Below are 21,847 nucleotides of genomic sequence, written 5' to 3' on the forward strand. Positions count from 1 at the left end.
TTCATTTATTTTATTTTTTAAGCTAGCTTCATTACCAGTTACTGTATTTCTGTTAGTCTCTGGAGAAACTCCTGGGGTGCGGAAGACAATATGAAGGTATATGTTCATGCTCCTCCTGAGAGCATAAACTCACTGTACCAGGGTGTATCATAGGCTGCTGAGAGGTATTTGGTCTTTTTGCTCTTAGAGATATTAGTGAAGCAGTGATAATGGAACAAGCCCAGCCTCGGGTTAGAAGGGGTCCAGGTGTGGCTGTGAAGTTCTCCAGGTTTGACTGTGCTTTACAGGCATCCTGCAGAGGCTTTTTCCTGCTTCCTTGCAGTAGCGATGATGGCTTCATTGTGGCCTCTACCCACTGGCCTCTGTGAAACTGTTGGTGCAGGGGCTGGCACCTGTCAGCTGGGTAGCTGAAGGAGAAGGTCATCAGATCTGGGAAAAGGAACTGTGCACGCACAATCAAATGTGTATAAAACCTGGAGGTTCCCTGAGGTTGCCACATGGTATGGCTTAGCTGTGGAGACCCCCACCCCAACTAGCCAGTTCCCTCCAGGTTTTCCTGTAAGCCTAGAAAAATGGAAGTAACATTTGTTTCTGGGGGTAGAGTGGCTGGGTTTTATTAAGAAAGTTTACAGGAGTTCCCCTGAGGATGCTTTGCCCTCTGCATCCCAGCTCACAGCCTTTTGTGAAAGATCCTTAGACGCCTTTCTGCTGATGTTTTCCTTTAGCATGACTGGTCTTCAGCTCTCCAGCATTTTGGCTGGTCCTTGCTCCCTGAAGGCTCAAGCTTGGGCACTCGTCCCATTCTGCTTTTTCCCAAGCACCATTTTCCCAGGTCTCCTATGAGGAGTCAGTCTGTCTAACAGCATCTGTCCTCTCAGAGGGTCTGAGAAACTCCAGACTGACATTCACCAGTTAATTATCTGCTCATTTGAACACTTCTTCCTTATTAGATATTTTCAAAGAAAATACATGACCTTCAGTGTAAATGTTTCGGGAGGTATGGATTCATGCCGGCCTCTTGTGCTCAGACTGACCCATTCCTTGTCCAGGCAGCTGTCGACAAAGTCGACAAAGTCTCTTTCCACTGAGACCCATGGAGATGGAACCCAGCTCTCCTGCCAGCTCAGATGCAGATGGTGGTGAGGGAACAAGATTTGGATGTTCCTCAAATAATGCTCTCTGGGATGTAGGTATTTAAAAAAAAAAAAAAAGTAACAAAAACACCAAGAAGAAAGCACTCTGTCCCAAAAAAAGGCAGCAACCAGAACCTTAGTTATATTCAAAAACCAACGCTTTGGTCCTTTCCTTCCGTGGCAAAAGCAGAAGCATTTTCTTCAGGCTTGGATGACTCACCATGCCTATCTGAAAAACAGTGGGATTTTTAGGGGGCAGTTTGAGGACAGCTCGTGACTGGAAATCAAATTCATCCAGAGAGAGACATTGTGTTTCAGGAAAGGCAGAAGCCAGCTCTCCACAGGGGCCTGCCTAAAGCCATCTCTGCAGGGTGAACTGTGGCACTGGCTTCTCCTTGCAGCTACTGACCCTCTGCTCCAGTTCAGATGATCAGACAGCAGCGGAGCAGAGGCAGTGTGTGTGCTTTGTGCCAGGCTGACCTATCTGTCCTTAGCAGCTCCCGTTGGAGGAGCAGGATCCCAGAGGTCTTGGCATCCTGCTGCTGTTCAGTTCACTGCTGATACATGGATTCAGCGGCTTCGCTTCTTGTGCTAGCCTGAAACCACCACTAGCTCCGTGAGCATGTGCTCCTCAGCAAGGGATGAAAACGCCGTGAGGTGGGACCTCTGTTGACCCATGCCAATGCCTTGTGTGAGGCCAACAGAAGTTCTTCCAGTGTGTTGGCAGGAGGTGTGAGGGATGAGGACTGCCATGTCCACGTTAATGCAGCCTCACGAATGTTATACAAAATCTACCCGAGAGGAAAATGCAGCTCCCGACCAAGAACTGTGACCCAGAGACGCAGGCTTGATCAGACGTGTTCAAACAGGCAGAAGGCGCTGCAAGAGTGGTGAACAAATGGGCAGGAACTCGCCACTGCTCTGCCCAGAGAGTAATCGGACTGGAAAACTGTGTGTATGTGGCTCATGAGAAATGTATGTACAGCTAGGCTGATTTAAGTGGATTGATGCTTTGAGTGAGCGTCACCCTCTCCAGCAGTGACAACACCAAATGCTTGAAAGGTGGTAGTTAAAGCCCACTGAGAGAAGCGATTATGAAATGAGCTGACCCGGATGCAGATTTCTTTGCCCTTGAGCTTAGGGAGAAGGCTTAAGCAGGAGTTTTATATCCCTTCCAATCTTGCTTTTATTTAATCCTTGCTAATGCAGCTTGGAAAGTGCCGGGAAGTCCAGCTCTTCTCTGGGCTCCCAGTTTTGGGGCATAATGACTTTGCAAGGTTTGGGTGAGTGGTAGATTGAAAGAAAAAGAGGAGAGCATATGTTTTGTCTTTTTTGTTGTTTTGTTCTTCTGTTTCTAAGGAAGGACAGCAATAAAGCCATAGTCTTAAAGGCCAGCTCTGACCTCATAACATCCTCATTCTCTCTTCTTGCTTTCTCTTTTTAATTTGTCTAGTTTGGATGAAATATCATAAACCTATCCTTAAGCCTGAATCTGGAGGCTCTGACCTGCTTTACCTTTACACATCCTTATAGCATTCTGACAGCCTAAATACATGCTAGGTTCAGTGGTTTTCCCATGAGCAAGCCAGTATCTGTAATTCTCATCAGTAGTGCTGATGACTTCTGAAAATCAAATTATCCCTTTCAGATGCCAAGACAAGGGTCTTGCAGTCTCTGCTTAGGCACCTAACTCTGATAAGTGCTGCCCTAGACACTGAAAAAAACATCAATATATCAATTAATTTCTGCCTGTTATTGAGTGATTCAGACGGTGCTGTGAGCCAGACTCTTTTTCTTTGTTTTACGGTAAGGTACAGGCAAATTGAGACCCCTGCAAAATGTGTTTGCGAGCAGGGAAGCTCAGTGCAGCAGATGTCTGTGAAGCCTCAAAGAGCAGGGCTGAGAGATGGAGATGTTGTGTCCCAGACTTACGCTGATCAAAAATTCCTGACTGCTCAGACACTGGACTGCTCTGTCCATTTTATTTTCCATTTCATTCATCTATGAGTGGGGTTTTTAGTCATCTCATCCCTTCACATTCGTCTGGGTAGGCTAAATTTTTGTCTAGCTCTGTAAGCTGCTGTTGTCCACACTATTGCAGACGAAGAGCCTCCTCCTGTGTACTCTGGGTCCAGCGGTTCCTTCTCTAGCCCTTCTTGCCCCTCTTCCTGAGAATGAATACAGCGTTGTAGAAGCAGGGGAGATACAGAGGCTTCTTCCAGGCTCATTTTATCCTGCTCATGATAGTCATCTTTGTGTTAGAAAGCTCTTCATCTATTTCATCACATTTTTCCCAAAGTATCTGGTAGGCCCATGTTAGCTGGTCTTTCACAGTACATGTTGGAGCCCTAGTGATCAATAGTTGGACCAGTGAATGGTACATAAATATATCCAAGTCCCCTGCATAGCCCCTACTGTTACAGAGGTGTACTGGACTAAATCCTGGAGAACTAGTGGAATGCAGAAAAGTGGGAGAAGAAGTGGGGATAAAAGGCCAGAAGAACGTTGAGCTGAACAGTTCTAGGGCATGGGGCAAGATAGTTATTTGTACCTACGCTCTTGGAAGAAAATGTAGTTATTGGAGAGCTGGCCTTGAGAAATGTATGGATATGTGTTACCATCCATCTCTGACTGAAGAGCCTGACCATGTGTTCCTATGAATTATGTGTCTTCTGTACTCTGAATTTCTGTTTGTAGCTGACGCTTACCCTAAGATATTTGGTGGAAGTGCCTAAAAGTTTTTATTGTCCTGGGGGGAAGAATGTTCCATCTGGCTTTTTTTTCCTGAAAAGTATTTTTGTAAGCTAAGGCCTTTGCCAATGTGAACCATGCAGTGACTTGCTATGGTGTAACAACTGGCTGCCTCAGACATGGAGCATGAATATAAAGGTCACTGAAGAATTTATAGAGTTAATAATTTATTTCTTCTGTCAGTTCAGACAGAATAATTATGGGCTCTGCCTTGCCCAGCTGGGAAGAAACTTAATGCTGACTGCAGTCAGTTTTTGCACTGCAGTTTATTGCTGGTGTGTGCTTTCTCTTAGAGATTTGGTTTGTCCCCACCTGTTCAGAAAACTAATTTTAATCTTAATCCTGCTGCCTTTCTCCCCTCTGAGAAACTGGACCTTTGCTGTGTCAAACTGCTTCTTACAAGTAGGAGGCAGTGGGAAGGTGCTGGTGGCACCAGGGTGCTCAATCCGTCTGTCCATCTGGCACTCAGGTGCTCCCCTCCTAGCCAGGGAGACTACCCTGTGCCCTCTCCCCACCTCCTGGCCGCAGAAGCAAGTTTGACTTGTGTCATATGGTCATAAAAACAAGTTGAGCTGTTGAACTGATCTGGACGGTGGTGGTAAGATGTGGGCTTCTCAGCAGAGACCCTCAGACAGCACCTGTCACATGTTTGCATACCTTTCTGTCTTTTTTTCCATTTTTGATCATCCTTGTTGTAGCCCTTTCTTTGCCCCAGTCTCCTCCTAGAGAAACTACCTGCCCCATTTTTGGTTTACCCATGGGTCACAGTTTTGCGACATCCGTGCTCAGGTTTGCTATTTCTGATACTATTCCCTAGGCATTTTTAGCTCTAACTGATATTACTGAGATGGTTACCCAGTCCTGCTGGCCTTGCAGCGGATAAGATGGCTAAAGGAGTGGGAGGCTGGGTTCTCAAACATCTCTGCGTAATACTGAAATGCTTGGGTTCGAAGATGGAGAGGTGAGCAAAAGCCCGTGTCTGCTCTGATTGATGTAGATGGTCATGGAATTAAGTGAACACTTTGGAAATCCTATCTGACAACCCACCTGAAGGGATTTCATGTTCCTGATGCTGTTTTTTCACTAAAAGGTAGATAAGCTTTGTTTGTTTTGACTCTGCAGGCAGAAGCACTTGTGTGGGATAATGATGTATCAGCTCATGCCCAGACTGTTGCCAAGGCCAAATATGAATTTTTGTTTGGCTTGGAAGAAGAGAAGCCTTCAGAAACGAGTAAGTGCAGTTTATTACTATTGTGTGCAAAAAAAAATTTACAAAAATCTCTTAAGCCACTAGAGAAAGTTTTGCAGAAGCTGCTCCCCGATGATCCCAGAAGGGCTCTTTCATTGTGCTACGCTGCCCTTCGCCATACCACAGTGCAAGTGCCAGGAGCCTGCTGGTGTGGCCCCAGAAAATGACAGCAGTTCCCTGTCTTACACCCACACTCCTTCCTCTTTCATATTTGGCTCACCTGGACCACCTTGACGTGACAGCAGGGACTGGTGTGCCGGAGACGTGTTGGTGGAGCGATTCTCAGCATTTCTCTGTGACAGAGTAATTTCAGCCACACGTTCTGCAGCTGCACATGCTGAAACATGGCCATCTCAGCCTAGAGACCCTTCCAGGAATGCCTTTCGTGATCTATACCCTGCTCTTCCTGCACCTAGAGGTAGATTTTAATTTAGATACTTGAGGTGGTACATGATCTTCTCCAGCCCTTGTAGTTAGTAATTCAAGAAATCCAGGTGCAGTAATGTTATGCCTAAAGATCAGTCTTATTTATGTTCTTTTCTTGTAAATATAGGGCGTTTTCTACCTTTTTGCAGCCCAAGCTTAGAGAAAAGGAATGTAGTTACTATACATATATCTCTTGCCTCATTGTAATTATCCACAATCCCTGCCCTCTTTGCAAAAATATTTCCTTAGGCTGTTCTCTTTCCATCTTGATCCTTTCTAATTGCAAACTTCCTGGAATGTCAGTTTTAATTAAAGAAGACTCCCTTCTTGCCAGAGAAGGCCAGCACTTTGGGCAGAAACAAGCTGTGTAGGTTCCTCCACTTCAGTAAGAAAAGGAAAGGAGGGGGGAAAAAAAAAAAGGAAAAAAGGCTGGAAACTGAGTAACCAGTTTTTCCCTGGATTTTCTAACATTTGGTCTTCCACTTGGAAAATTCTCATTGCAAAAAGGTGAAAAAACCAAAACCAAACATGTCCTCATTTGGGGATTTCAAAAACTTTTACAAATTGCCACAAAGTGTGTATTGGATTATTGCATGAATCATGAATGACCTCATTTCTTGTTTGGAGATACACACTGTGAGAGCACTGTCAGCTAGCATTAGTACATTTCCAGAGACTGGCATTAAATAAAGTATGCTGTGTCTAATAAATTCAAGTGAGTCTGTTGTTATTACTAACGAAAACAATTATCAGATGTGATGGGTACTCTGAGCTGACCGGGTACTGAGCCCAAAAATAAAGGGTGGCAAAGAATAATCCAGATATATTGGCTTATGTGTGGACTTTGCTGTATTTTTCCTGTGCTGCTTCTTGCCTTGTTTCGGAATCTCTGTTCCTTTATTAATCAGAACTACCATTAAGGGCTAACAGTGAAATGAGAGTGACGTTGAGGGAGTTTCCAAGTATTTGATGGTTAACATGTAACATTTGTGAATTGTACCCAAAAACTAGTTGACTTCCTGCCTACCCAGACTGGCTTCATGCTGCCACAGACAAATGCGTCTTCTTCCTCCTCCTCCTCCTCCAGGAAAACGTTTCATCGCAATGGATGAGAGTGGTTATGCCCCTTCCACTGTTTTTTTCTTCAAGAGAGCAGATTTTAATTGCTTATTAAGTGGAGATGAATGAGGATGGGACAACTGAGAGCACAGTAGTACAACCTCAGAGCTCTGTGCACCAAATCCTGGCTTCCTTTGTTTTCAAATATATCATGATATACATTTTGGGGGGAAGCAGGTGTGCCTGTGTCAAGGGCTGGGGCTGAGCTGTCCACTAAATGAATGATAGATGTTCTCTAACCCCTCTCCCTTCCCAAACAGGAGAGGAAAGATTAATATGGCAGAGGGTCTTGTGGATTGGAAAAAAACCTAAACCAGTTTTAATAACACATTAATAGTACTAATAAGGAAATAGTGAAATTAATTAATTAATTACTTATATACAAATACATACAAAAAAAGATACCAAACCCATCTCCTCCCCTCCCCAACAGTGATCACCACTAATGCTGCAAAGCAGTCAGGCACTGCAGAAGTCCCAGGCTCGGAGGCAGAGAGGAACCAGGTACAGGAGCTGGATTGGCAGCTTGAGGATTGGTGTCAAAGGCAGAAAAATGAATGGAGTCCTTCTCGGACACCAGCCATTGAAGACGAGGACGTTAACACCTATGATCTCTGAACTTTATACCAATACGATATATATGGAATACTTTGTTGGTCAGGCTTGGGTCACCTGTCCTATCTGGTTTTCCCTGGAGGTGCAAGTTTTTCCTTCTTTTTGACCCTTTTACTTCCCAGCACCTCCAACATTTTACACGAGATTTAGCAGTGACCTTATTCACTCTAAGAGCAAGTATAAGCAAGAGCCTTTCTACATACCAATCCTTGGCAGTAACTATGAATGTCAACCATTGTCGCTTCTAAGTAGAAGGCGCTGCAAAAGCATGCTGTTAACTTCAGCAGGTTCTGTATTAGATGGGGAGGGAAAAAACACCACCAAAAATCCAAACAAACCTGCTACTTCCTCAAGTTGCTTTTAAAAGAAAGAAGACACGCTTTTTGTGGGTCAAAGTATGAAAGATTTCAACCAAACGAATGATGAGAGCAGGGTCAGGAGAAGTACTGGTGTTCATCTTGATCAAGAGAATGGCTTGTCACTATGGGCAGTAAAGCTAAACTTTTATTTATCTGGCCCAAAACATTTCAGTTGCGCCTTGGCTGGCCTCAGAAACTAAGAATGTAATGGGAAAGCTGCTGCACAGCTTAATTGCAATTGCCTCCCAGTTCATCCTTTCCCTTTCAGCCACAGCCATGTTACTGAAGTCCTTCTGGATGCAGTTGAGTGTATACATTTTGTAATTGGCTACTGAAATACTTGCATCAGACAAGCCAGTTTACAAAGAAGGAGGAATAATTGGGTGCAACACTTCTGGTTGTCTAGACGGGAGATGCCAGACTCTGTTAATAAGCTGTCGTGCTGATTTTTACTTCCAAGTTGAAGCTTGTAGTCATTTTTACAGGTGAGAGGAGAGGAAAAAAAGGCTAGATGCCTGCAGAAGACAGTTTTCATTGATGATTTTCAAATGCTAATAAAGCTGCCACTTTAAAAACTATTCCTTCTCATTTCTCTCCTTTGGTGCCCTCGGTCTGGTTTTATCTGGGATATTTGCGATCCCTGATGTACTCTGTTGCCCTGGATGCGTCACTCAGAGCAGGATCAGGTCCAGGACCCCAGGACCCTCATCGCATTGTGAGGGGACTTGGCAGCACATATCTCCCTGCAAACCCCTGCTTGTGGGGCTGCTCTTCACCTCTATGGGATGCACCACGCGCAGCCACATGCTCCTGTGCTGCCTGGCCGCCTTCTGCTTTCCAGCAAAAGAAAATGTTTTCTAAAAACTGAATTTGGCTGGGTTGAACAAGAATTTCTTCTCAGCCTCATTGACATAAAGAGTGCTTGTTGTGTATGAAAACATGCCCTTCTCTGGAACCAGCTGTGGAAACAGTGATCTCTGTTCAACAGACTTATCTTCAGGCTTGGGCACGTTACAGAGTATTGATTTTTATGACTTTACAGTTAATATATTTAAGTACTAAAAAGAAGAAGAAGTCCTGATAATATGACACAGTGCTAAAAAGTGCTTCCTTTGGGGAAAAAGAGGAGAATGCTGCAAAATAGTTGCTAAAGTAAACATGAAAGCTAAGTACCCCATAGGTCCTGTTATAAGAGAAAATAAATCCAAGAGATTTTTTAGGAATAAAATAGTTTCTTAAGACTCATTAACCATCTTTTCTCTGATGCTTTTAGGAGGGTAAGGCTTTCACCCCTCCTGTGTAACAGGGTTTAATCTCATCCATCACAAAAAAAAGCCCTGTACAGTTAGTCCATGGGTTGCTATGCAAATCTGGTCTTTCCCAACAGCTGCTGGAGGAAGCTTGTTTTTGAATTCTGGGTGAAACAAATAGCTTTTTGGAAAGCTGTCACTTGCTGTTTTGTGTACAGTGAGGTGTCATGAGGCAACTGAGCTCATTTAACAGCTTGCTTCTGCCAAGAGAGATGGTCCCAGCTGCACACTGCCACAGATTGTCTTATGCGAATTCTTGTGCTCATTCGTTTCTTAGCAAGCTCAAGCTAGCAAAAACTGAGTAACCAGAAAACCAAAACACCACCAAAAAATCAATTCTAAAAAAAAAAGGTTTACTTTCTCCTGGCCATGTGTGCTGAATCACCTGTGCAACAGGTCAGATAGTGCCAAAGCTGACACATGAAAGAAAATGAAATGCATACTTTAACCTGTGCAACATTCCTTACCTGGATTGTGGAAATGATTACTTTTACTCTACAATTTCTCCACCTGGTTTCTGGAGCAAAGGAACGACACAATGCTTGCGCTTTTTATGTACAAGCAAAGGCATTTTGTGCTCCTGTGATGCTGATATAAACAGCCGTAAGAAAATTATACCAGTAACTTTCTGTAAAAGGAGTATCACTAACTTACTAATTGTCCTTTGCTCCTCTGTCTTCCTTGCTTTCTCTGTGTCACTTCCAATTCACGCGTGTCCAGCTCCGCTGCATCCCCGTTGCATTGCATGGATGTGGCACCTTCTGATCATCGCTTCAAAAACTGCCCCCAGACCACTGTCACTCAGATATTGCCTCATTCTCACAGCAGCCCAGATTGCTGACTCTGATCTTGCCTGGTGCTTCAACCGCATTGCTTTCCATTTCAGTGCACTGCTCTTTGTCATGCTCTTTCTATCTCCAGTTTTGTCCTGCTCTTTCTTTCTCCAGGCAGTCGTAAAAGTCTGGGCTCCCTGGTCTGGTATCCTCCTCTGCAACTCTGCTTTCCTAAAAGGTGCAAAACTGCATTCTCTGAGAGGTGAAGGACTACCTGATTTTCACATTCACGTTGCTTAATTAAGGCAGATGGAGCCTGTGAGGATAGGTATATCAAATATGCATTTAAGACTATGTCCTGCAGCATTTACCAGGGGTCACGTGCAAGGCTGCAATCTGGAAAGCTCCCCCTACTTAGTCAAAATTTCATCATCCTGTTGTGCGTACTAGACTATGTCAGCTTTTTAAATGTTGTTTCTGGTATTCCACTGAATTTTCTGTGACACTTAAGGAGTCTTTAGATAGTAAGGTGTAATCAGTATATTTTCTCGTAGATATCCCTGACATTTGATGTTGCAGTGGTTGGTAATGATGCAAAGAGGTTAACTTTTTAAGTCTCCAGAGGTACTGTGTTAAAAGGTACTTTTCTGGTTGAGTTTGTGCACTCTAGGAAGTGATTGCTTCTATGGCAACAACATGTTGCCCAGTCATGCTGAGTGTTCCTCTTTTGCTCCAATGCAGAGTAAACCAGGTGATTTTGAACTGCTGTGTGGGTGCACTGAGGAACAGCAAGTTCTTACAGTGCTGTCAGAAAAGCGCATCTGACTGTTTATATGGAAAAATTAATGCTGGCGAAGGAAGACGTGTTGCACTGTGGTCTGCATCTCTGCTGCGTGAGGTGGACATGTCCTGCTGTCTCCCCCTTGGAATTTCTGAGTCCAGCTTCCTGGGGCTGGCTGAAGCTGTGGCACACTCTGGAGCCATCAGGTGTGATGTGATGGATGTCTGTGTTTCCAGTCCCAGGGAAAGGAAAACTAAAGGGGCATGAGGCATTAGGCTAAGTCCCTTGCTCTGCAGGAGGAAATTGGATGTCTTGTGACCTGTGCTTGAAAGCTGTATAGTTCAAGTTATCATAACCTACAGCTGCAGGGAGATTACCACATCCTCAGCTTGGTAAACAGCAGAGTTGTTTGAAGGCCAAGAGTTTAGTACAAATAATCGTTAAGACATGGGCTGTTTGTTTATTATTTTTTAAAGGTGCAGAATTAGACACTCAGAAGTTAGGAAATGCCAGAGTTAAGGCAGTAATTACCTCTCTCTCTGTGGGCCGTTGGCTGAACCTGAGAGCCATGCTGATGTGAGCGCTTAAATATTTGGGGGCTTGGTGATGCTCGCAGCCCATCTGGGTGGTATCTGGCCACTTCAGCTGCTCTGAGTACATGTGGCACAGGCTGAGCTTGGCTGAAGATGGCCAGGCTCAGAAACACGCTCCCAGAGGTGGATAGGTCCTTCCCTTTCACTGGACAGATGGAAAGATGATACATCCAGGTCAGTGGGCACAAGACAAGAGGCTCAGACAGCTGACTTGGCTGGATGTAGGAGGGTATGGTGCAGCAAAGCTGCCTTTTCGGTTGTTGTCACCGTGGGCTCTGCTCCTCTCCTTGGCTGCAGCCCCATCACCTGGTGAGCTAGGCAGCACAACAACAACGCACCCCAATTCGTCTCTGAAGCTTTCTGAAAGAAAAGGTGGATGTTATCCTGCTGCTAGAGACAGCGTGATAACCAACATGGAGAAGGCATTTAACTGAAATTATGAGGATACATGCAGTTCTGGCCTGGTATCACACTGAAAATGCATAACACAAGGTACAGCGAGCGTTCTTCCTGTTTGCAGTTCATCGCTTTAACAAGTGCGTTCTGCTCTGGACCCCCACATTGTTTATTTAACTCTGTCCAGCTTCCTGAGGAAAGGAATACCACTCGCTGTGTGAGCTTGATGAAAAGTTACCATGCATTGGCCAGCTGCATCTGCGAAATCGTGGAGCCTGGGAGACGCACATGTCACTCTGTGCCCTACTTTTGTTTTAGCTGTCCAGCTCCAGGGGTGCCTTGAGGACTGCTTAGCATGCTTTCTCTTAGCCTGTCTAATTGGTTCTGAACCCTGAAGCGTAGTAAAGGACATATTTTTCTGCAGGTGTGCCTAGTTTCTTCAGCGGCGGCTGCAAAGATCCAGCATTTCTGAGATCTGTGAGTAGTAAGTGTGGGGTTTTTTAAGCCATTGCTGCTTGCTTGAAGTCAGGTGATATATTTTTTATCTGGATAGGTATTTCTGTTTGAAGTATTTTTCGAGAGACTCTTTAAAAGTACAGTATTTTAAATATGTAAGATTAAGTACAAGTGGATTCAGAGAGGTTGTAAAGTCTTTGTAGGCACTGCAAGTGTCGAAGCAGCTGTGGGCTGTCGCTACTCCAGAAGTTTGCTCTTTCATCTGAAGGCTCTTAGGGAGCTTTTAAAACAATTCTTGCCGTCAAACCAGAAAATTTTGGGTTCTTTTTGGATTTGTCTTTGGAATTTTGGGTTTAAGACTTCTGAAGAGATAAGTCGTAAACCAAAACTTGAGATTCTCACAGCTACATAAGGGGCTGGGGTTTTAAAGAAGAAAAGTGCATTAAATACACTAAGATTCACATTCACTTTTACATTAGGGTAGGGAGCCCAGAAAGTCCCTTTGTATTCCCTCCTGTTTCTGCTCGTGCTAGCAGCTGTTCTGCTCTACCCTTTTGCTCTCCAGGGTAATGACTCTTGGGACTAAACTATCTCACTGACCATCTGTGGCCCATACAACAATTTGTATGGATAATCCCTCATTCTGAAGCCTCCCAGCACGTGCTGCATGTTAGTTTTGGACTTTTTTATCCTGTTCTGAGCTCACTGTGAGCTGCTGCGGCAAGGTGCCATCCTTCTCGCAGCTAGGGGAATAATGCGAGACTTGCTTGGGGGCTCTTCATTCAGTGTAGCTGGGGTTACATCAGCACTCTCGAATCCTATTTGCCACTGGGAAATGGTTAAAATCTGTGTGGGAAGGGAGGAAAGCAATACAAAACTGCAACCAAGTCGCAAACTTGCCTACCTAAGGCTCTCCATCGGGAACAAGGTTAGAAGGCTTGCAATTGTAAAGAAATGACACACACTCCAACAGACACCCAGCGACCTGAATATTTTACATGCTGCTTTGGTCACTGCTTTCTTCATGGACAGGATTTATATTCTTAACCTAGCAGCTTTTCTCACTCTCTGTTTTTTCAAGATGTGACAACCTGGGCATCACATCACCACCCGACTCCCAGCACTGGGACTAGGCTTGTGGAGGGATTCATGATGAGATTAACTAGTATGGGCATGGCTGTCCTGTGGCAGACTGGAGAAGGTTCAGTAAACACCGCGTCTGGTTGCCCAGAACCCCCAGAGTTTAGGGAACTATGCAAGAGCAGCAGTGAGCGGTACTTCTCTGATAACCTCTTCCAGTGTGCAGCAAGCTGTGGGTGCATGAGTTCCTGAGCAACGCTCTGCCCCTAGGTGCTTGCAAGGGGATTATTTTCTTCCCTGAACTGGTCAGTTTAAGTTCTGGATAACCCCAAGTTGCCAGCTGCCGCACTGCTGCCTAGCTGTTCAAGCATGGTGAGTGCAAGGACCACGCTGCCTTGTGCACACTATTGAGCCTCTGTCAAACCTCCCACCGACAGCTGCAAGCACTTGCTCCAGTCGCCCCTTTTTGGTATGAGGGTTCTCAGCAAACACAGTCACTTTTTGTGCATAGGCTCTGTCATGTCTCTGGTCCCCTCCACTGCATGTCTACTGAGGTGGTGGAGCCATTTAACCAGGGCTTATTTTCTAGGCAATTCCCCCTACACCTTCGTTCTGCTCCCCTCACTCTGTATGTGCTCAGTTTCCCTGTTTCCACCAATTTTTGTTTTTACATAATGCCGGTGTGATTTTGGAAAGTGAAGGCCTGGCTTCAGCTTCGCTGAGCAGACAAAGTGCTCAAAAGTCTGGAGTGGCTGCCAGCCACATAAGACACTGCTCCGAGTCCTGCATGGATGTTTACAGTCCAGTTAGAAAAGCACGGTGCTTGCGTTATGCTAATCTCCTGGCTCTGGCTAACGAAGTACCTCCGCCAGCCAGGCAGGACCTATCGCAGCATGGAGAATGACATCACTTGGAAAAAGAGCTGCTGCACAAGGCTGCCAGTGATTGTGCAGCATCCCTCCTCTCTGCTAGTGGGAGGCTTCTCTGTCTTTGGCGTACACAGGCACTGCTTTGTAAATCGGAATAGTTTTAGTTACCTCAGAAGTTTTAACTCGAGGGAGCATGGGATGAGGAGACAGATGTGACCCGCCTCCCCTTTCTCAGTCAGGCTGCAATAATGATACAGTGCCATAAATCCTGTGGTTTGTTTGTTAAGCTCTGTCACCTGGAGGTTTGTTTTCTCTGAACAGACATACACACACACTCCCAACCACACCCACCCCTACACACTGTTTTTACAGCGTGTAAAAATCTGCCTTTACAAATAATGGCAAGAAATGCGGGTACCAAGAAAGCATAGCTGGTGTGACGCTGCATGCAGGCTTACCCACGTGCTGCTTGTGATCGGCACAAGGAACTGCAGAGAAATAAAATGCAAGACAGCCGGGCTGCTTTGTGAAATCCTCCAGCTCAGTAATGCCGAAACGCCGTCAGGTACCCTGCTCTCTGAAACCAGCACACGACTCAGCATCGCTGTTCTGCCCATTTCTTCCCATACGGACATGGTTATAATAAACGGCAGCTAAGCACAGACGTCTCGCTGGCATACTGTCAGGCAGCCTTTCCTGGAGGAAATTTTTTTCCCTCCTGCAAGCTGCTGAGGTGGACTCCTTAGCTCCTGCGATAGACTGAATGAGACTGCAGTTCCCCCGTCAGTTTCATAATACTCAGAAAGCATCCATTTACATCATTGTGTGCAGTGCAGGGCAGCAGCTGCCAGGAAATTTGAAACTATTTTGATTCCAGTTGACTAGAACAGCAGCAATTGAATTAGCTGGTATTGCTATAGATAAACTGATGATCTGTGCATTTTGTTTCTTTGACCAATGGGTAACTGCTGGAGCTACAGTAACCTCTGTGAGTAAGGAGACTGTTCAAGCAAATATATCTAATTTCTCGAGCTAGCTTATATATATATATATACTGTATAGAGACACTCACACAATTCTTTTGTAAAATGTACCTGTAAACAAAATTGTCTGTCTATGCTTGTAACTTGTGTTTTTCTTCCTAGAATTTCCTTTTATTATGCTGTAGGCAAGCTTGTTTGACATGGAATGGTTATTTACGTATGAAATATCATATCTATGCCTGATTTAAGTAATGAATTTTTTCAACGTCTAGTCCTCAGAAAGGCTGCCAGCTACTACTAGGTTTTATTTGCCCGGTCTCAGTTTTCTAGCCACTCACCCCCTTTCTATTTTAGTGCTATCTCTTTCAATTTAATTCTTTTTTTTTTTCTTTCCTTTGTTCAAAGAAGCCACTTTCAATGCAAAGTAGAAATTGGTGTTACCTGAGAGTGTGTGTCCTTTCTTTGTTTGTTTGGTGATGGGTACTTTTTTTCCCTGTTCTTCTTCTGTGCGGTCCTTAAATTTTTGTTGTTGCCTTTCTAGCCTTGTTTGTAATGCAGTCATATTGGGGGATGGGGTTGGAGAGGATATGCCAGTAGCTGCAGCAAGACATGGTGCTGTGGTGGTAGATGGGAGTAAGGGAGGAGTTTCACTTAAAGAGCTCAAGCTCCTCTAAGCTCTGGTACCCGAAATAACTCTCTGAGCAAAGGGAGAGTCTTTACACCTTTTAGGAGTGGTGGTGGTTTGCTGCAAGGAGTGGAGACCTTGGCAGTCATGTGCATGGTGGTGCCTAATGTAATGGGGAGGGACAGCTGCTTTGGTGCTTATGTGAATTGTTTCTAATCAGGCAGTGAGTTAGACAGTGTTCTGCAGGATGCTGTGAAGACAGGAATTCCACTGACGTGTGCTCGCATATGGCAGCAGCAGCACTCCTTCCAGAGCAGGGCTGCTGGCACCTCACTGTAGAAACAGCCTTAAATTTCTACTGTGGAAGTGCTCCTCTCTCACCCAGGTGAAACACAGCTTGCCAGAGTGGCAGAGAGGACCTGTGTGCAAGTTCCCTCCTCCTGCATGTCTCTCTGTGCCTTTATAGGTGTGTATGTGCTCTGTATGTGTACCTCTTCTGGATTCTGCTGGCCTTGCCAGAGGGTAAAGTTTGCTTGGGATGAAGTTCAGGAGCAGAAATAAATCAGAAACTTGCTCAGGATTGCTTACTGCTGTCAGCAGCGGCAGATGGGGCTGTGCAGCAGCGCATTTAGCGTTCACTGCCAGAAATAAAGCCGCTTCTGTTTCCCTCATGTTGGTTCAGAAGCTAGGATAGCAATTAGCAGAGATGAGCCTGGCCCCTTGGCAGGGTCTGTGTGCTGTGCCTTGTCAGGGCTTGGCCTCAAGCGCATGTTGGCTGCATCCCAGCTCCGTGGGGGGCCGGAGGGCGATGCTCCAGCCTTCCTACCAGTGAGGTGGGGTGCATGGGTTGGAGAGAGGCGCGTGCTCCTGGGACACTATGCATTGCCTTTCTTCGGGATGTGGCCAGAGCGTGGGAGCATGGGGTGATACCAGCTGGGGCAGGTCTGCAAGCTGAGAGTGGCTGTATTTGGAGCTGTGTCCTTCAAGGTTTTACTTTATCATCTGTAGGGATGAGCATCCTAGTGGCATTTCTTCTCTAAAATATCCGATCTCTGGACATGTACTGAGAGAGCAGCTAGCACTCATGCCACTGCATTAGAGCAGGCCTTGGCTGTGAGGTGGGCAGCCCGGGCCTCTTGCTGACTTGGGCTGGTCCAGGTGCAGGTGTAGGGCATTGCAGCCACAGACCATCATTTTCATCCATGAGCCTGTCCTGGTGGGATTATGGCACAATGGCAACTTGGCACCTGTGCCATGAAGTGAGTAGGCTGGGGATGCACCAAAGCACTGCGTGGCTAAATTGTGTGCAAAGGAGGCTGTTTGTCTGGGGCGTCAGGCACTCAGAAAAAGCGCCATGACTGGAAACATTAGTGTCGGGAGAGAGACCTTGCTCTTTTCTTTGGCTTTTCCCAGTGGACTTGTGCTTGTGTGTTGGAAACCCTGCCATGGAGGCAGGCTGGTCATGTGGAAGTGAACAAGGCATCCATGCTCCTCACAGCTCCATGGGACTCAGCAGCAGAGAAGCAGTCCCTGCCTAGTCCAGTCACTGTCCTCAACAGCAACCAAGTCATCTAGATGAAATCTGACCCACTTTTTTTTAATGGAGTAATTAAATCAGCAGCATGGAGGTATCTAGAGCACCTACTGGGAAAGAGGCTGTGTTTTGGCGTGGTCTGAGTTTGTCAGTTTGATCTTGCATCATGCACCATGTGTGGTATTTACCCTGTGGTTAGATCTGCTGGATAGTAAGCTGGCAGGTATGAGCTGCTGCTCATCTTTACAAACCACCGGCAGATAAATAGCCACACTGGTGCAGTACTGAGCTCATGTTAAATTATCCTTCTTTTCACCTTGAACTCAGCTTATCATTAACCACAGCTACATGGCTTCCTCCTCAGAAGTGGCTTGTGGCCATCTGCTTGGAGCAGAGATGGGGATCCATTTGCAACACATCACCTAGAGATGCACCTTGAGTGAGATAAATCTTCCAAATGCAAGTTGGTGTCTGGTTTCAGATCTGTCACTCCCGACATTTTTCAAAGTAGATGTTTGGACCTGGCCCCCTGGTTGTTTGTTTTATAACACTTTAAACTCCAGGCCATTTTTTTTTCCAGAAGGGTGCAGCAAATGCAGCTGTTGCTGGTTGTTTGGTTTTTTTGTTTTTTTTTATTGAAAAGCTCAGTTCCTCCGTGTACTGGAATATCAGGTGGTCAAGTATCCTTCACTGTGTCATCTGTGAGCTCCCTATGAGGACAGCTGATTCTCTGTTAACCCACAACAATGGGAGCCACTGGGTGCTCAGTGCTTAGAAAATGGGAGCATCTGTTTTCACTCCTGCTTTGTTTACATCGGTTTAAAAGGCAACACGTGGATGGGAGCGATAGCCTGTGTTTTGTACAGTGGTGAGTTTGCTGCAACAGAAAATGTGAACTACTTGGTATGCATACATCTCTGCAACACGAGCTTCAGTTACCTCAGTTATTACAGGAAGAGGATAATGCTGGCAGAAAGTTGAATTGCTCAATAATTGCTTTTTAATTTAGCTAATTGGTTTTGTCAAGACTGTGGAATATACAGGCTATGGCTGATGATCGCCCCTGTGTTTCATTTTTAGAAGTGAGAATGACCTAAAATATTTTTTGAATAAAACCAACATGTATGATACATGCTGTGGATGGATGTCAGACCTCTGCGTATCTGCTTTCTTCAGCCTTTGCGCCTGGCCTGTGGCCTCAGACTGTTCATGGGCCACTGGGACCCTTTCTGAAGTGTAGCAGACACATCTGGCATTCCTTCCTGGGCAGTGCATACTCCCAGTTTGGCTTTTCGTTTGTGCACAGAGTAGATAAAAAACTTTACAAAAGTGCCTTCTTTTTTTTTTGATGCAGGTAGTAGCCATGGAAGCAGCACTTTGCTCCCTCATACCATCATCAATGAATTTCCAGAGTACGGCACCGTAGAGCCAAGCGGAGATGTGCCGAGGGCTTCATCGCCTCACCAGACAGAGCCTGTGGCACACAGTCCAGAACAACAGGACAGTCACCACCGGGTACCTGTCAGGCCCTTTTGTCAGCATGCTGCTCCTGCAGAGAATTTGAGACCTGATGCTGGGACAGAGCAGCTGCATGCCCCAGGAGAAAGTTTGCAACCCGTAGGTAACCTGACAGAGATTATGAAATTCTCTCAACGGCTGGAAGCAACAAAGGTGCAAGAGAGAGCAAACACTTCTCTTGATTCAGAGATGCAAATGGAAAAAAAGAACGTTACTGGCAGCCAAAGTGGGCAGGCAGTCAGAGAACCAGTTCCAGCAGGCCAAGAAAAACGCTCAGACATGCCTCTTCCATCTGAACGAACAACTGAGGAAAAAATGCATTTGATTGTAGAGAAAGATCTGGTTCCAATATGGACTGGAGAAATGCAGTCTGAATCCTTGCAAGCCATCAGTAATAAAGCTGAGGAGGTCCACACAGCACAGGAAACAAGCTGTCATGGACCATCTGTGACAAACCTGGAAGCAGCCAGCAGAGTGGAGGGGTGGGCACATTTAGAGGAGTTTTCAGCATATAGTCAAGGCAAAATGCCAATGGGTCCTGAGAGGAGGCTCTCTAAAGAGGCAGCTGTGAGTAAACATGTAGAATTTCAAGGGGTGGAGATTTTATGGCTGCAAAAAGCCAAAGAGCAGAGAAGAAAGAAGCATTCACTGCTGGAGACGGTGTCCGTGGAGCGGAAAACTTTCCTGAAAACGTCCAGCCACCCTACACCACCAATGGTCTCACCAGGCACGGTTTCTTCACTGGACAGCATTTGGAGTGAGATCTGTGAGGACCCAAAGCTGGGACCTGCTGCCTCTGGAGCTACTCCTCTGGCACAGCTCAATGAAAGTGGGGAGGATGAAGTTTTTGTGAAGGACAAGAAGAACTATGGCGAGGAGGAGACAGCTGAGCTAGTGAGAGGCCAGGGCAGGTGAGATGGTGCCTTGGGGAGTGCAGGGGGCAGGTGGGGTTTCTCTCATTCCAAACACGTGGCTTGTGACTACCCCTTTAGAAGCTAATGACAAACAATGATGTTTGTCTGCTGCCTGTGGTGTGGTGGCACTAGTAGCAGTTCATGCCTGGCGGTGGCTGGTGCACAAAGTTGGGACTGAGCTGCATCCACACCACCTTGCTGAAATTTGAAGTTCCTCTCAGGTTTGGAAACATAAAGATTTCTCTTGCTGCTTGCAGAGAGATGGCTCTGTGATGAAGCATCTGCAGCAGGTGTAGTTTGGATCCGGATATGGCAGGGGAGCAAAAACAAGAAGCACTTAGGGATAGGCAGCATTCAGGCCTAGCCGTAGGCATCTGGACAGATGTTCTGGTTTTGGTTAGAGTTCATGCAAGAACGGTGTGAGCACTTGTGAGAGATTTGATAATAACTATTATTTAACCAAGTTCCTTGTATGTTGTAAGAAGGTAAATGCTGCCAAATGCTTTCTATTATGTATGTTTATGTAATCTTAGCTATATATATATTGCAAAAGTTGTGCGCTGCTTTTTACAAGAGGATCCTGATTTGCTCACTTTACTTTTCCAATGCACATCTGTAACAAAGCAAAGGGTCCCCCAGTGTGCTCTGAGAAAAACCACTCTGACCTGGTGGGGTGTCTGCTGCAGAAAAAACAACATCTCAGTGAGGGAGACTCTCCTGCCTCTGCATCTCAGGATCCACAGAGTTTTGCTTTGTCTAGCGTGTGGGATTGGTTGGGTGGGCAGCCTTGGTGCCTGGCACATGCTGTGAGAAGTCTCACCGTATTTGATGCAGCAGAGAGGAAAACTCTCCACAGGGTGATGCATTGGCATCCCCTATGCATTGACGAGTAGGCTGAATCTTCCCTCTTCAAGTCTGGTTGTCCCAGCTTGGGAAGAATATAATTTTTAATTATATTTGCTTCCCTTTGCGTTTTGAAGGCATGTCCGTCAGCCGTTTGCCAGAGACCACAGCCCTAGGACTGCAGAGCTGGCAAACTGTGTTCCAGGGGGCAGAGGCCCCATCTGGGTGCACATTTCTGGACTGTGCAGCCTCTGGCATGGCAGTGGTGCTAATGGAGACTTTAGGCATTTGTGAGTGCTCTTCTTTGCGCATATGCAGCTGATGTTATCGGTTAGGTTAGGCAGTATTAGGCTTTTTCCTCACATCCTCCTTTTACACAGAAGATTATTTATTTTTTTGTGTCCCTAGAGAGGGAGGTGGTGCCAGTCATGAACAGAGGTGATGCAAGGAAAAACTAGCATTTTAACTGCAGTGGCCTTTCCTGCGTGAAGCCAAGTTGACCTTTCTGTTTGCAAAGGCGGAAAGTTAAAGAGGTCCACCTAGAAGCCTAAACCCTTGAGCTGAAACGAGCTGTTTCTGATTCATTTCCAGGATGATGGAGGAGGGGGAAGCAGTCTCAGGAGGATATGAAGATGTCCTTGGGCAGAGGCACTCTGACATCTCCACTGATCTGTACAGCTCACAGTTCGAAAACATCCTAGACAATGCATCTTTGTACTACAGCGCGGAGTCTCTGGAGACGTTATACTCGGAGCCCGATAGCTACTTCAGCTTTGAGATGCCACTCACTCCCATGATCCAGCAGCGCATGAAGGAGGGCAGCCAGTTTTTAGATCGGACGTCAGCCTCGGGGCAGGCAGATGTCCTGCAGCTTCCCCCTGACAGGGAGGTGAAGGCCTACGGTGAAGGCGTCGCCAATGGCTTAAGGGATGTAAGCGAAACACTCTTCAGAGGAGATGTCATGGAAATCCCTCATTTGGAAAGGTAAAAGCAGTGGGTGAGCTTTCTGTGTGCCTGCTGATTTTTCTCCGTTTGTTTACTTCAGCAGACTGTCGCAGAGTGTAGTTTTACCGCTTTCAATGCTGCATGTTTTCTACACGGAATAATTTCCCGTGTAACAGAGCGAGCTGCAGGAGAGAAGTGAGCCATTCAACCCTGCCTTTAGAAAAGTGCAAATTTACTTTACAAAAGTTTTTTTATAGGTCATACTTGCGTTGATAAAAGGCTGGCTGGTGCTGTTGCATCTCCTGGAACTGTCCTTGGAGGAGTTTGTTACCACCTACAGGTGAACCTTGTTCAGATCCCATTATACCTGAATTTGTTAGTGGCAGTTTTAGGAACAATAACACCCTATGCACACGGATGAGTTGTCCAGAGGCAGTTTATAATTTGAATGTTAACTGGGCATGGCTTTTCCTGTCTTGAGGTCAGTGAGAGTTTTGCTGAATACTTCAGCTGGGACGAATTTACTCCTAGTACATTCATGGGATTAAACATTTAGCTGCTTCTTTCTTTAGTGC

At 45.8% G+C, this 21,847-nt stretch overlaps 1 protein-coding gene across 1 annotated transcript; it reads left to right on the top strand.

Annotated features, from left to right (window-relative positions):
• Positions 1-5,006: 5,006 nt before the first annotated feature.
• LOC104276053 (PH and SEC7 domain-containing protein 3-like) lies at positions 5,007-21,311 on the top strand (the record flags this gene model as incomplete). Its single annotated transcript, XM_009872219.1, has 3 exons — positions 5,007-5,119; positions 18,414-19,481; positions 20,919-21,311. Coding segments are annotated over 3 exons (1,574 nt in total), but the record flags the coding sequence as incomplete, so codon positions are not given.
• Positions 21,312-21,847: the final 536 nt, after the last annotated feature.

This window comes from Apaloderma vittatum, unplaced genomic scaffold, assembly GCF_000703405.1.
Source record: "Apaloderma vittatum isolate BGI_N311 unplaced genomic scaffold, ASM70340v1 scaffold24486, whole genome shotgun sequence".
Lineage (NCBI taxonomy): Eukaryota > Metazoa > Chordata > Aves > Trogoniformes > Trogonidae > Apaloderma > Apaloderma vittatum.